Source organism: Camelus dromedarius, chromosome 9 (genome assembly GCF_036321535.1).
Source record: "Camelus dromedarius isolate mCamDro1 chromosome 9, mCamDro1.pat, whole genome shotgun sequence".
Lineage (NCBI taxonomy): Eukaryota > Metazoa > Chordata > Mammalia > Artiodactyla > Camelidae > Camelus > Camelus dromedarius.
This window is the reverse complement of record NC_087444.1, coordinates 14,993,851-15,009,416: the sequence shown is the minus strand read 5'-3', so window position 1 is coordinate 15,009,416 and position 15,566 is coordinate 14,993,851. Positions and strand designations below refer to the sequence as shown.

At 56.5% G+C, this 15,566-nt stretch overlaps 1 protein-coding gene across 1 annotated transcript; it reads left to right on the top strand.

Annotated features, from left to right (window-relative positions):
- Positions 1-3,255: 3,255 nt before the first annotated feature.
- ALX3 (ALX homeobox 3) lies at positions 3,256-13,532 on the top strand. Its single transcript, XM_010975943.3, has 4 exons — positions 3,256-3,532; positions 8,610-8,926; positions 11,858-11,986; positions 12,400-13,532. Exons 1-4 carry the CDS (start codon positions 3,256-3,258, stop codon positions 12,706-12,708), a joined length of 1,032 nt encoding a protein of 343 aa, XP_010974245.2. The 3' UTR covers positions 12,709-13,532.
- Positions 13,533-15,566: the final 2,034 nt, after the last annotated feature.

Below are 15,566 nucleotides of genomic sequence, written 5' to 3'. Positions count from 1 at the left end.
CAGGTGGAAAGTTTTTAGGTTTTTGTTTTTTTTTTTTTTCATGATGGGACCTAGGATTATCTGGATCATTCTATCGGTCCATCTTACTGAGTCTCTGGACACAACATCAGTGACAAAACGCTTTTGTAATTCAACTGGTTATTAAACAGCACCAACTCACATATCCTCTTAAAACTCTGCCCCACATCTGGGGGTCATAAAACCTCTCAGGTGTTAAGACGCTCTGTTTCATTTGGTCTCGGCTTAGCAGAAACCACCCTCCACCACAGCTGGGCGTGGCGAGTCTTGGTAAACTGTCACTTGATGATCAGAAAGGCCATGGTTCAGCTCCACCTAGGACCAACTGTGTCCCCATCCACTCTGGTCTCAACTTCCCTCTCAGGAAGAAATTCTGACCTTCCTCTGGGAGAAGAAGGAGGTGCACCAAATGATCTCAGCTTTGTTATGTGACAGAGACTGTCGGTGTCGGGTGGGAGACCATTAATCTGAGCATAAGTTTTGGTTCTGCCACTAAGTGGTATTCACCTTGGACAAACAGCTTCCTTCTGGGGCCTCAATCTCTCTCTGTAAAAATGGGGGTAATCATTGTGCGTCCTTCCTGGGATGGTTGTGAGGGTTAAGTAAATTAACACATAGAGAATACATTAGATGGTGCCTGGCATACTGTAAGTACTATGTCTTAGCTATTATTTTTATTTGTAAAATTAGGGCCTCTGTGATTCTCTCAGCCCTCTTAAGAAAGAAAACTAAGTAACTCTGAGGTTTCATTTTTGGTTTTTTCTATGCACCTGCCCCATCAAACTGCCCAGACCTTATATGGATAAAGATAAGAGTTTGCACTAACAAGAATGGCTCTTCTAAGTACCCTGTTTTGCATGGTCCTGGTAGAAAACCCTCTCAGAGGGGCAACCCGATCTACCTACTCAACTGAAATGTAATCTGTGGTTTCCTGCTGCCTCAGCTCAGTTGGCAACACCATCTCGGCATGGAAATTAATTCTGGTCAAAGAGTGGGAGAATGGCAGGAGGGCCTTCTGGGCTTGAGAAGGGGTGTGGGTCCCTAAGTCTCTCTGCTCAGCCCCAAATTCTGGTCCATTCAGTCTGGGGACAGGAGCCTTCCACCAATTCAGTGATGTAACCCAGAAATCTGGGCTGCAGTTTCTGGATCTCTTAATGATAATAATAATCTCTTAAGTAAACATAGTTCATCACATCCATCAAAACAAGTGCTTCTCCAATATCCCTCATCCATGTGTGTGGCCCATTTTTATGATGAGTAAATTGAGGCTCAGAAAGGTTATCACCTGAGGCAAAACACTTGGCATTTAAGCTAGGCTGCTTTGTTTAAACTGTTGATGTTTTTCCTGTGTCATACTTCCACCTTCCACAATAAGCTGCTTGATTACTTTGTGGAACAGAAGAGGGATCCTGAACTGACATAACATATGCCTAAAACAGTCAACGATATCACAGCCCTAACCCAATAACTATTTTTTTAAATTGAAGTATAGTGGATTTACTAACACAATAACTATTGAAAAATCCTATCAATGGGCAAAAGTGAAACCACTGCAGGTTGGTTTCACAGAGCTGGGATCCACTGGATCCAAGAGAATGGATCCCCCTGGTGAGTCCACAGAGGAAGCTTGATTCCAAGCTAAGCCTCCCTCTTGGCTGGAAATAGCAGCCCCAGGTGCTGCCATCTCACTGTGCCAGTCTGCAGCCTGTGATTAGGGGCCCTAATGGCCATAATGCCTCCAATGTGGTGTTTAAACCAATAAGGCTTCAGAGAAGTTATGGTATGTTTAATAATGGCTTAATGACTACTTGTGAGATGCAAGGCTTCTGGTTCCTGTTTGGCCTTGATTTACAGCCCAGCTCTGGCTGAGGACAGCCAAGAAACCCCCCTCTAAGCCCCCAGCGGAAGAGGGAGGTGTTCACACCAGGCCTCTTGGATTCCTTTAAAAATTGAGAATTCAAATGAAATACAAATGATGACTCTCCACCCCTCTCGCTAGTCTCTGAAGGCACTGAAAATAAAATCAGTGTAACCCAGACCTAGAGGTCCCTCAATGCACAGAAGTGAGCAGGGTCCTAGGGCCCTCGGGTATTTCTGCAGCTTCCCAGTAGGGTGGAGGGTGTTTCACTTGTCAGAAATTCTAAGCTACTGCCCTAGTCCTATGCTTCCTTTTGGCTAGGGAGACCCAACACTTAGGAGATATGGTCCCACCTTCATCCTCCTCCAAAATGGCAGGCCAGGGGCAATAGAGCCCTGAGGTCTGAGCTGCAGACAGACTCTCTCCAGTGGGTCTCCAGGAACTTCATGCTCATTTGCCACTAAAAGGCATTCACTCCATGCCTGCTGTTCAAACACAAAACCCTCTAGGTACTCTTCCACCTGCTTCAGTGGTAACCTCTGCTGGACTCTGTTCAGTCCTGAACTGCCCCTGCGAGACCCCTGTCTTCTCTGGCCCTGCCTCTGCTTCTGAAACCCACCAGGAATATATAGAAAGACTCTGAGGATTGACTGTGTCCAACCTCCGCAGTCACATGAGGACACTAAGTGGCTAGTTCAAGGTCCCACAGCTACTTAATGAGAGTGCCCACCTCCCCAGCCCCCATTGCCAGATTAGAGCTGCTTCCACACAACACTCCCAATGACACTTCTCCCGGTGAGAAACAGAGATTTCCAACGGGGGTGTTTTTGCTGGAGGCAACGTTCTTCCTACTCCCAGAAAAGAGTTAGGTAAAATCCCAGCCCGGCCCCTACCTGCTCCCTGGCCACCATCCCAGGCAATGTCTAGAGACCAGGCCTAAAAGTATTTGCTGCGAGTGGAGGGGGACTCTACCCCGAACAGCCTCCCGCATCCAGAAGCAAGAGCCTCTAGCTATCAGGGCTAAGGGGGCAGCTCTAAACAAGGGACTCACCAAGATGGATAGACAAAAGGGACCCTGCCCTCCAGAGGGGGTGGCTCCCTCCCCCTCTTCTCGAACTTCCTCTGATACGGGGACTGGAGTGAATCTGGGGGCTCCCGGGATCCGAGGGGTTAACCTGCGCGGGCCGCACGTGACGTGGATGGTTCCAGCATTAAGTCAGAGCGAGGCCCCCTCCCCGGTCCCCCGCCCCCCGCGGCGCGCGCCGCTCCCGGGGGCTCCGCGCCCCCGCGCCCAGGTCCCTCCCCCTTGGCGGGTGCTCACAGGCCGCGCGGGCAGCGCGAGCCCCGAAACCCCGGCGGCCTGTGCGCCCCGAGCCGGCATGGACCCCGAGCGCTGCGCGCCTTTCGGCGTGGGGCCCGGGCCTGGCCCCTACGCGGCCGCCGGGGACGAGCCTCCAGGCCCACAGGGAACCCCCTCCTCCGCGCCTCACCTGCACCCCGCGCCGCCCCGCGGCCCGCGGCTGACCCGCTTTCCGGCCTGCGGACCCCTAGAGCCCTACCTCCCGGAGCCGGCCAAGCCGCCCGCCAAGTACCTGCAGGACCTCGGACCGGGCCCGGCGCTCAACGGCGGCCACTTCTACGAGGGACCCGCGGAAGGTAACGCGCGGCGCGGGGCGTAGCGCGCAGCCTCGACCCACTCTCCCACTTCCTTCCCCGGGCCCGCCGGGGCCTCCTCGCTCCCCTCTCCCGCTTGCCTATTTCTTAACTTTTTACTCCTCTCGCTTCTCGCCACGGCTCCCTCTGAAGCCAGACCAGCGCTGGTCCCGGGCGAAAGCCAGAGCGGTGCGGGTGTCAGAGCCATCCGTGCCTCTGGCGGCCTGGAACGGGAGGCGGGAGGTCGAGAGAGGGTGGAGCGGCGACTGCCCGGGGCCCAGTCGGGCCCGAAAGCGGCTGGAACCGGGAAGGAGACATCATGCTTGGCCAGAGTTGGGCTGGAACTGCCACCGACACAGAAGCCCGGACCCGGCCCAGGGCCTGGGAGCCACACTGAACTCTTGGCCCCGATGCGGGGAGAGAAGCGCGGCTTTTGTGTCTGGCGCCCGCTGAGGGCCCCGAGGTGGGCCCCGACCTTCACTAGCCAAGCTGAACTCAGCCGAGGGCTGCGGCCTGCCCTCCCCCGGGAAAGGCGCTACTGCCTACGCCTTAGGCGCTCGGCGCAATGGCTGCGGCTGGTCCTGCAGTGCCGAGGCCATTCTCAATACGGAATAACTGTTTCCTTATTTCCCAGACTAACCTGGGCTCCCCGTCGTTACGGACGGCGATGGCCACTCTTCTTGCGGTCTTGGTTTCCTCTCACTGGATTGTCACCGCGGGGGCCGTCGGGAGCGGGCCTAAACACTGGGCACCGTCGGCTTCTGGGCCGGTGCCCTAATCGTTAAGGCCAGTTGGACGGCGCGGTTTCCAAGAACGCGCCTGAATGCAGGGACCTGGCGGGCGGGTCCGCAGCCCGCTGCATCCGCTGACCCGTGGAAGTGTCCGCGCTCGCGCCCGCCTCATCTCTGCTGCTGCCGCATCCCTCAGTTTAGGCCCAGAGCCTGATCCTCCGAGATCGGCCCCAACCCGCCTCCGCCCCACTGGCGCCTCGCGGGCAGCTCGGGCCTTCGCCTAGTCGGGGCGGTGGGAATGTGTAGGGGAGGTATGTGGGGGTCAGCGAGGAAATGAACGAGTCCGCGGAGCTTCGTGTCTGTGCCCTTTGAAAAAGGTTCTCCTGATAAAAACCACAGTTGGGACTTAATGAGAAGCAGTTGGTCTGGCTCCTCTGATCCCAGCCAGACGGCGGCGAACGCGCAGCGCCCTGAGCACCGCCGAGAACAGGTACTCAGCCTTGCTCGGCGCGCAGCGTCGGGCACGACCCACCTCGCGGGTCTCAGTCCCTGCTGGGAGCGACAGACCGCCGGGACACTGAAAGCCGGACCTGCCCCGGCACCGCGCAAACTGCGGAGAGCGCTGAAACAGAACGAGCGGCTGGAGGAACCTGGCGACGGCAAGGGTGACAACAACGAAATGCGTAGAAAGAAAATCAGAGTGTAAACAACCAAAAAGAGGAAAAGGAAATTGAACAAAACAACGGAGGAGAAAGGCAAGAAGAGGAGGTAAAAGGCAATCGGCGAGCTGGACAGAACGGAAAGGAATAAATGAAGAACGAACGAAAAAAAAAAAAGTGGAGGATCGAACGAAGCGGGTAAATGGAGAAGGAGGGAACGGACGAAAAGAGGAGCAGCAGACAAAAGGAAAGAAAAAAGGGACATCCAAAAAGAGTAGAAAATAATAAAATGGAACAACCGGGAGAAAGAAATTAATGATTCAAACAGACCAAACGAAAAGAAGGCTCGGCGGGTGCGAGCGGAGCCTGGGTAGAGACCCCAGCCGCCGCTGGCCTCCCGGGTGCCCTGGCCGGAACTCGGCGGGCGGGCCGAGGGGCCTGTGTCCCTGCGGCGCGGCCGCGCTGCTAGGGAGGGCCGGCTCCGGGGACTCGGGCTGCCCAGTCTGCTTGGTGGGTAATGTTGGTCAAAGGGGTATTCCGCCTTATTTCCCGGCTTCTAAAATAACGAGCTCTGAGCGTTTCCAGTTCAGACCAGTGAGCGCGCAGCTGCTCCCCAGCTGCGGCGCGATCTTTCCGAGGCTGAGCAATTGCGCGTTTGAGAGCTTGGCGCACCGCGCTCTTCTCGAGCCCTTTGCGGCCGCCCTTTGCAGAGAGCGCCAGCTCTGGTCTGGATCCCGGTCGCGTCCTGGCGATGCCAGCCACCCTCGCGCCCTCTGCGCGTGGCTGCTCAGAGGGCGGGAGAAGTGTTTGGCCGTTCCTTCCTGCTTTGCCGGGGGCCGTCCAGTCTGCCCCCTAGCTTGGCTACTTGATCTCGAGCGCGCCCGCCGCTGAAGCCCTAAGACGAATAACCCGGCGGGCCGCGCTCCCCGGTGCCGCTGCGGACTTAGAGGAGAGTCCCAAGTCGTCAGTCCCGTCTGAGGCCTCTAGACCAAGGCTGGGAACCTCTAGGAAGAGAGCACCAAGGCCCCGCTGGGGTTTACAAGGGAAGCGTATGCCCACACCAGCTCTGGCGCTTTGCGGAAGCCCAGGCCTCAGCGAGCGCGGGTCGCTTGGGAAAGGGCGTGCGTGGAGCAAGGCTGCTGCGAAAGCTGAAAGCCGGATGGCTGGTCCTGCGACGTCAATGGACACCATTCATGGGGGACAATGGGGCCCCCAGTTGGCGGCGGAGTGGTGCCGCTTTGGGGCCGCCACCGCTGAAGGCCCTGGCAGCCTGGGTGTAAGGAAGTGCACCGGGCCTGGGAGTGGAGTCAGGGACAGATTTCCGCTGATGCTTGTCCTTACTCCTGTCTTTGAGTCCTGACAGACTGCTGCTGTGGTTCTGCATTTGTCCAGGCCGTGGATACCGCAGTGCTGAGCTCCAGGCTTCCAGTTTCCAACGTGAGCACTACCCCGTTAACGACCCAATGTGCCCACCAGGTGCAAGTGACTCCCACACACAGCCTGTGCGTGCCTGAAACACGCTCCCGGCCTTGCAGTGCGGCCTCTGCCTGACAAGCATAGATTAAAACTGCCAGCTTCTGTTCCTGCGCTGCCTTTCTTTGATTGCTGCCCTCCATTTATCCCACCTCCATCTCTTTTCTCTTCTGGGCCTTGCTCCTCAAGAGGCTGCTTGTTCAATGAGGCATGCCCCTGTCCCCCTAGATGGGGAATGCTGCCCTCATGCTGGAGTCCAGGCAGATGGAGGTTGTTTCAGGGCAATGGCAATGAAGAGGGGAGAAGTTCTGTGATCCCTGGAGAGGGCTGTAGAATGTGCAGGCACAGGTGGTCAGCAGGGGCTGGAAGGCTTGGCCCTTTTGGGGATGGCTATTCCGAGAAGTCCTGCTCCACTGTCATCCCTTACCCTGGTAGCTAGGTGGCTTAAGGTCAGGAAGGCAAGTCCCAGAGCCCCAAATCTGGTCACTTACTCTGGGCAGTTCCTATTGAGACAGAGATGGAGGGCCCAAGAGGCAGATAAGCAAGCCCAGAGCTTTGGGGAGCCTATTGTGGTGATGTCCGTGCCCCTCTGACCCCCATCCCTGAGCCACCCTTGCTTGCTTCTGCCTAGAGCCCTGCAGCCTCTCCCTCTGAATTCAAGATACCAAGACCCCTCCCTCTCAGGCCTGCTATGTGTGCAGTGTCTCCTTCCAGTCTCCCCGGCCTTCTGACCGTTTAAAATTATTTGGTTCAACTTCCAATCAGTCTTCCTTACTCAGGTCCTACCAGAGGAAACTACCCCTAGGACGGAAATGTGTTACCCAGGAATAGAAGTCAGGGACTGATGCATTTTCTCCCCCATGCTCCACCTGAGTTATGAAAGAAGCCTGGCGTCTGGGCTGTCACTATGCACCGGTCTGAGGACAGGCACTGCCTGACTCTCCCTGACTTCCAGGACACACTCAGGAAGCCGAGCTTATTTCACAGCCTGGGTGGTCCTGGGAGGTCACCAACCATCTTCCAACCGAGGGGAACATTGCCTGACTAGTCCACCACAATGCAGGCAGGGACTCATCAGACCCAGAACCCCAGAGCTCATCTCTCCGGTCCTGGCCTCCCCACCACCGGCCACAGCTGTGATCCCAACACCGAGTCCTGGGAAAGAAACTGCCTCTTGGTGCCAGCTCACTGGGCCTCCTGGGGGCCAGGCCCCCGCCGGGGATGGGCCTGGGGCCAGGGAAGGGGCTGTGTGAGTCAGTGGCCCGTCTTTGTGGCGTCCCTCCTGCCATCCCAGGGGACCGTTGAGAAGAGATTTCATGGCTACGCTGCTGGGGGTCCTCGCCAGAGGGAGAGGGAGGGGTGATCAGGGTGACCTATTTTTCACCATGCCCCAGTCATGGCGGGCTCCACCTAGCTTCCTGAGTGAGAGCTAGCACGTCAGAGCAGGGCTGCTTGCTAATTGTGGGCACTGAGAGAGCCGTCATAAACTCCCGGGAAGGGAGGGGGTAGACAATGACGAGGATGATGGGCTATGGAGCTGTGCCCTGTTTCCACACTGTCCCCCATCTCTCCTTCTCCGAGCACAGTCTGTCTCCTGTCCTCTACTCTACATTTTCATAGGAATTTGATAATCCCTCTTGAAGCTTCTTTGCCCCATCTTGCCCCTCATACCCCAGGGCAGGGGAATTTGACATTGTCCTGAAACTTGGGGTTCAGAGGATAAGGCATAGCCAGATCAGCCATAGGTGGTCTGAACATCCCTGTCCCTTGCCCAGTCCTGGAGCAGAGGCATGGGAACCAGGACCTGCAGAGTCAGGGACAAGGAGGCACTTCCTGGTAGAGGCAGGGAGTGTCAACCACCCCATCCCCATCCCTTCTTCCTACCCCCATGCTAGGCCCTGCCATGGCACCAATCCTGGCACCTCCACACCCTGTGGGACACGCCACCACAGAGTGCTTCCCCGAAATGAATCCCCCCTCCGGCCCCAGCAGATCCACCCAGACCACAGAGCATAGCCTTCCCCAGGGCCCCCTCCCCAGCTGGAGGCTCCAAAGGCAGGCCTCCAAATGCCAGGCTCCCTTGGAGGGTGGCTGCTTGGAGGAAAAAGGAAGGGGGAGGCGGGGACTGAAGCGTCAACGTTCTTCCCCCTCCCTCTATTCCACCCACAAAACCCCCTGGTTCGGTTTCCATCCTCCTTTTTGTGTTTTCCATTGCAGCTGAGGAGAAGGCCTCCAAAGCTGCCAGCTTCCCCCAGCTGCCCTTGGACTGCCGAGGGGACCCCAGAGACAGGCCCTCTAACGCGCCAAGCTCCCCAGGCCCCTGCCTGGCCAGCCTACGTGTCCCTCTGTCCCCAGGACTCCCTGACTCCATGGAGTTAGCCAAGAACAAGAGCAAGAAGCGCCGTAACCGTACGACCTTCAGCACATTCCAGCTGGAGGAGCTGGAGAAAGTCTTCCAGAAAACCCACTACCCTGATGTGTATGCCCGGGAGCAGCTGGCTCTGCGCACGGACCTAACCGAGGCCCGGGTACAGGTGAGGGCACCCCGGCCACAGGGTTCTCTGGCTGACTCGACCATCCAGACTGAGACAGGCCATGGAAAGGCTGGGAGAGGTGGACGCTGGCACCACACAGAGCTGCCTTTCCCAGTGCCTGCCCCCGCTGGCCCTCCTGGGCTCCCCTCCACGCCTGGCTCTGCTGCAGCCACAGGCTTGCAGCCCAAGTTGAGGCTTCTGCATGGGAGGGGGGGTGACAGCCTCCTGGAGTCAAAAGACTTGTGTGGGAGTCCTAACTCTGCCACTTACTAGCTGACAGGTGACTTGGCTCAGTCTTGGCTTCCCAATTTAGGAAAAGAGAATGATAGTAATACCTACATAAGGAGTACCTTTGAGAATCACAGATGTGACAGCATTTTGGAAGCAGCGAAATGCTAAACAAATATCAGGGCTGCTCCAGAGGTAGCTACTGGAAATTGGGAGGGTCCCTGTCAGGGGTCTCAGGATCAGTGATGCTTAAAGCCACCCCGAGCCAGTGACCTCAGTCCTGCCAACTCCCAGACCGTGGCTCGGAGAGTCTGGTCAGGAGCCCGTGCCCATGACAAACGCTCCCCAACAGAGATCAGGCCCCAGGGCTTCCTGAATGAGGCTGTCGCCAGCTTCACTAGGGTGGAGCCCAGCCTGCTCCACTGCTGGATGGGGTGGGAGGATGAAGGGATGCTAGGACAGGGAGAAGAGAAGGGACTCCATGTCCAAGGCATGCTGGAAGTGAGAAAGGTGGCAGGCAGGAGATGGGGCTGGAAAAGGAGGCTTCAGTAAGAGTCTGGCCCAACAGGTAGATGGTCATTGCTGCCTTGCTCTGAACCAGCTTGATACGCAGCAGGCTCCCTGATGCCAAGCAGGAGGCGCCGGGAGAGGGGTTAGCTTTGGACTTCTCAGGAAAGGTGAGGAGGCGAACTTTAAGCAGAGGACAGTCCCTCTCCCAGCAGAGGAGACTGAGTAGGGGCAGCACTCATTCTTATCACACCTTGCATGGGGTGGGGCCCTCCAGAGGCTCTCAGGGTGAGGTAGGAGCCAGCACTGGCAGAATGTGGGGACCAACAGTCTAGCAGAGAAGGCCCTACAGCTGGATCCAACATAGCACCAGAGGAGCTTGCGCTGTTTCCCCTTCTCTGCTGGGTCTTCCTGCTCCCATGTTCCTACCAGGTGGCACCCAAAACAGACTTCCTCCCCAGGGTTCCTCAGGGCCTGGGGCCATGAGGGTAAGAGGCCCAGCACTGGGACAACCCCAGATTACATAAGCCATGGAAGTCCAAATGTCGCATCTCTAGACAGCCCAGCAAGCCTCAGCCAGGGAAGAGAGGGGGAAGGGGAGGGAAACAGGGTGAGGGAGCTGGTTCTGAATAGCTGCCCCTATGGAAGTGCCCTGGGGCAGCGGAGCACACGCCCCACTGCTCTTCTAGGCCTTTTCAACCCTGAAAGGGTGGAGTGGTGGCCACAAGGCCCCCAGACCTAGTCCAGAAGCTTCCCCCATGATTGAGGCCCAAGAATAGGGAGCTTGACAAGAGCCGGACGCCACCCATAGACCTCACCCATGGAGAGGTGTGACAGGACCACTTGGGACAGTGCAGGGGCAGGTTCAGGGCACAGAGGGGAGAGCTGGTGGTGACAGGGAAGAATTCCCAGGAAAGTGATCAGCAGCTGCAGGCTCCTTCATCTGCCTGCAGGGAGAGAGAACAGAGGAAGGAGAGCCAGGCAGCTGGGTAGGTGGTGTGCCCTTTTCCAGCCCAGGCCTGCTCCTGGATCTGCAACCCGGGTTAGGGGCTGAGAGAGCACCCAGCTTCTGAACTGTCAGGCCTTTCCTGCCTGCATGAGAGGCAGCGTGTGGAGTGAGGGACTCAGATGGGGTTACTTACACACACACGTACACAGCTTCTTTTGCTGTGGCTCCCAGCTAAATCCCTGGAAATCAGGTGCCTTTTTGGTTTGGTTTGGTTTTGATATTGCCAATGTCTAGCCTAGAGCCTGACACATAAAAGTTTATTAGATGATAGAAATGCAAAATGCGTGCACCAACACACATAGGGCATATACCAGACGACAAATCCATCCCAGATACGTGCACAGCACACAGATATGCCACCCACACCTGCCAGGAGCTCACAAGTGAATGGGAAAGACAGATTCCAAAGCAGATAATGCTACTAGAATGTGGTAAGTACAATGAGAACAATGCTGGGGTATTTCAAAGTCCAGTGGAAGGTGCCCATTTCAGACGTGTGGAGGGGATGGGTAGAACAAAGGCAGGGAGGCAAGATGTAGCAGTGTTTCAGAGGGGAACTGGGGTGGGAGGCAGCTATGAAGAATCGAGTGTTGTGACCTGGCAGGAGATGAGGCTGTGGAGAGGAACAGGGGTCAGTGCCAAGGGGCCTTGTTAAGGAAAGGAGCAGGGGTCATCGCCAAGGGCCTTGTCTAGGCTGATGTCTCCAGGGAACCACTGAGGATTTAAGCAGGACTAGGACCTGAACAGAAATATCTTTAAGATTTCTCAGATGCGGTGAGGTGGGTATATTGGGAAAGGAGATGAGGTGGGGAGGCTAGAAACACAACATCTGTGCACTGGTACACCCAGGAAGTGCCCAGAGGCCACGGACTCCAATAACACCCTTACCAGACACAGCCAGGCTGGAGAATCAGAGAGTGACTCAGCTTGGGGATCTGGGGAGGGCCCATGGGGCCAATAAACCCCCTCTGGGCTTGGGCCTCTCTTAGGCCCCATCCCAAGCAACCCCCCGGGGCCATGAGAATGATGTGAATTTACAAGTTCCTGCAACTCAAGATCCTCCAGCCTTGAGCCAGCTCCCCACCTCCCCACAGGAGGACACAACCGTCAGCTTTCTCCCCAGTAGGCTCCATGCCTCAGGGCTGCTTTATCAGTCACCCCCTTAACCTCCCCCAACCGGCCCCCAGGTCTGGTTTCAGAACCGCAGAGCCAAGTGGCGGAAGCGTGAACGTTATGGGAAGATCCAGGAGGGGCGGAACCCCTTCACGTCTGCCTATGACATCTCTGTGCTGCCTCGAACCGACAGCCATCCCCAGGTGAGACCCCCTCTGCACTAGGGTCAGGGCCTGACGGTTCTGTGAGGAGGCCAGCAAACGTATGAGCTCTGGCCCTGGGGAGACCTGGAGCAGCATTAGGGCTGCATGTGACTGTGGGTAAATCACTTCTTCCTCCGCAAAATGGGCTCTTACCAGTCTCATGAATGATGTGTGCAGAGCAGCTGGTACAAAGGAATCACTGAAGGAACTCCTATTTTGAGAAGCAATGGCAGGGGCCTCCTGAGATGCCACTGGGAGAAGTGGGGGTAGGAGCGAGCAGATACTAGACCTGGACCAAGTGGACTTTTCTTGGAAAGTTTCTGAAGCCCTGAGGACAAAGAGGGGGTCTCTAGGTAAGGAAGGTGGCCCCTGGGACTCCTGATTCATGGGCCTTCTTTTTTCTCTCTTTTCAGCTGCAGAACTCCCTGTGGCCCAGTCCAGGGTCTGGGAGCCCTGGGGGGCCCTGCCTCGTGTCTCCAGAGGGCATCCCCTCCCCATGTATGTCTCCGTACTCCCACTCTCATGGGAATGTGGCTGGCTTCATGGGTGTGCCAGCCTCTCCTGGAGCCCACCCTGGTATCTATTCCATCCACAGCTTTTCCCCCGCTCTAGGGGGCCACAGCTTTGAGCCCTCCCCAGATGACGACTATAAGTCTCCAAGCCTCATCTCACTCAGGGTGAAGCCCAAGGAGCCGCCCAGCCTGCTGAACTGGACCACGTGATCTGTTGCGTGGACATGCAGACTGAGCTGCCCAACCCCATTTCTGTTCCTAGCTGCTCCCACCCCACCCCGGCCTGGATGCCAGAGAGGACACACCTCTGCCTCCAAGCCCCAGATGGTTCCTGGAGGCCCGGGCAGAGCAGCTGGGACCCTCAGGCTTCCGCAGGGAAAAGCTACAGAGTCTTTTCTCTTAGAATAAGGTGGGGCTGTCCAGGAGAGAGCAGGCTTCAAACGGGTAGGATTCTTCCTACCATAGAGTGGGTCCCCTCACCCAAACTCTGGGCTGGAGGAGGAAGATACTGCCCTGCTTCCTTCAGACTTCACCTGTCATCCCTCCAGCTGAAACAGCTTAACTGACTCCTCATTCAGGGAATGCAGGAAGATGAGAAGAGGAGGACACAGGTTGAAATAGGAGCTCCTTGCCACTTAGGGGAAACCAGGGCCTTGCATGATCACTAGGGCCGGCTTCACTGGCCCCTCCCACCACAAGGGGGCGTGCACCCAGCGTCAAAGACCTGGAAATGAGGTCCCTGTAAAAGGTGCCCCTTTCTCCCCTGCTCAGCCATCTCTACTCCTGTCCTGTGCTCCCTCCAGCAACATGCTATGGAGTCCTCCTCCCCCTCCAAGGGGCAGAAATTCCACCAGAAACCACCAAATACTTGGATTCTCTTCCATGAGAGCAGGCCAGAGCAATGTCATGGAAACTGTAGGATCCCTTGGTTTACTATATGGATGTTGGTAAGGGTAAAACAGATTTCTACAGACTCAGCCCCTGAGATCCCAACCCCCACTTTTGTAAAGATACTTTTGTAAAAAATGTGCTGCCCAGCATTATAATAAAGGTGGCAGTATTTTTTATACCAAGTGATTGTGTCTCCTCAGGGTTTGGCACGTGGTTGCTCCAGGGCTGGTCTGTGACAGGGTCCAGGCAGGGATCCCAGAGGCTAGGGGAAGATGGGCCTGTCACCAGCCCTCGAAGCCCATGCATGCCATGCCTGGCTCTGTCACCTGCCCGGGGTCAAGTGGTATCAGGAGACAGGGAGGAAAGCCTGGTTCTAGGGCTGCTGGACTCATTTGGAAGAACTGGGGGTGGGAAGGGGAGTGAGAAAGCTGAAAGAAGCTTGCAGCTGGACTGACATCGGAGAGGAGATGGGATGAAGTCCGGGGAGCCCACGGAGGGCTCTGAATTACCCTGGCCGGGACCCTGGAGTAGTGGGGGTGGGGCCGTTCCCTGCTCTCAGACGCCCCAGGAGCACGTCTGAGCAGTAGGGCAGAGACGAAAGCCAGGACTCTTTCTTGTGGTTTCAGAGTATTACCCATTCTATCCTTCATCCGCGCTTTCTGCCTTATCTTCCTGGAAGGCAGGAAAAAAGCAGGCCTGACCCTCCCACCTTCCCACCCTCCCAGTAAACACAACCACATTGCTCAGAGCAGCTCAGCCTCAGCTAGCAGCCCAGGCCCCCCAAGCCTGGGCCTCCTCCTTCAGGCACAGAGAAACCCAAGCACACAAAGACGCCAGCACCATGCTTATTTCCAAGGAGGGCGTAAGTCCCCCATCACGTGGGATTTTTCCGGCCAAAATAGTCACTGTGACAAGACTCAAGCATCCCCTAGAGGAAACCAGTGTCTTCCTTCTCTTCCCTTCCCTCATTTGAGGGCCTGGCTTCTGGTGATTTCTCTCCTCTATCGGAGGCTCTGAGGTCCAGATGTGAGCCCATGTCCATTAGGAAGGGAAGAGTCTGGGTAGCAGGGAGAGGCAGACCTAGCTACCACTGATGAGCAGAACCACCTTCACCCAGCTGGTCAATAATGAACTGTGGTGCAAACCCACGCTTCTAATTCCAGGGCTAAGACCACTGCACTAGAAGTTTCTTGATGTAAGGAGTGGCCGGCAAAATTTTGCATTTTCTCACAAAAGTTAGATGCAGAGAGAAAGATTAGTTTGTTCTACAAATAGAGTGCCTCCTGTGCCAGGCATTGTTCTGGGTGCCAGAGATAGAAGTTCAAGAACAACCGTGATTCCCCCTCTCCCACAGCTTAGAAAGAGGGAAGAGGGAAGGAGCTGTGAAAGCAAAGGAAGCAGCACTGGGGAAGAGACAGGCAAGAGATGAAAACAAAGTCAAGTCAGAGAGTAACGCGCAGAGGCAGGGGCAGGAGAGGCGGACAGAGGCCGGGAGCAGGCCCTGTGCCGGAGGGAGGCCCTGGTGGGGGAGGGCACAGGGAGGCCAGGGACCAGCTACTGGCTCCCATCCAGGGGCATCTGCCCACAGCTCATATTTTTGTGTCCAGTGACAGCTAAATGAAGAGAAAGCTAACTTTACAACCGCCCACTTCACACATAATGAATATGAATGGGCATCCCGGAGCCTGTTCCCCAGGATTATCTGTGAGTTGATGGGTTCTCCCACTGACTGGGCCATCCCAGCCGACCTGTCCCCCGGCTGGGACTAGGGCAGCCCTTCCACCTGCTTCCCATTAGCTGTCCTCCCATCCTCCCCTCCTCCTCCACACCCTAGGCATCTCACCCCTAAGACACAGCCCCCAGGTCTCCAGATGCCCCTGCCCCCAGCCTCACTCCAGAGGCGACCTCAGCCCTCAGCGTAGGCCCAATGTTTCCCCAACACCAGGCTGGGGCTCTGGGCAGCCCTTCTGGAAAAGGAAAAGGGAAGTGGGCCTACTTGGAATCTCAACTTAAGAGAGGTGCTAGGCTCGGTCTCCCTTTGCTAAGGCTCCTCGGCTCCAGTGAGGCCTACCCAGAGAAGTCCTAACACTTGGTCCTGGCAGGGGCCTGGACACCAGACTGCAAGAGGAGGGTCTTAGCCAGCTCACCCTCAGTCCAGGCTTCCAGCTTCAGTCCAC

Coding starts and splice junctions, on each gene's coding strand:
- ALX3 (XM_010975943.3), top strand. CDS start 3,256: ATGGACCCCGAGCGCTGCGCGCCTTTCGGCGTGGGGCCCGGGCCTGGC. Junction 8,927..11,857: donor TAACCGAGGCCCGGGTACAG/GTGAGGGCACCC, acceptor ACCGGCCCCCAG/GTCTGGTTTCAGAACCGCAG. Junction 11,987..12,399: donor GAACCGACAGCCATCCCCAG/GTGAGACCCCCT, acceptor CTCTCTTTTCAG/CTGCAGAACTCCCTGTGGCC.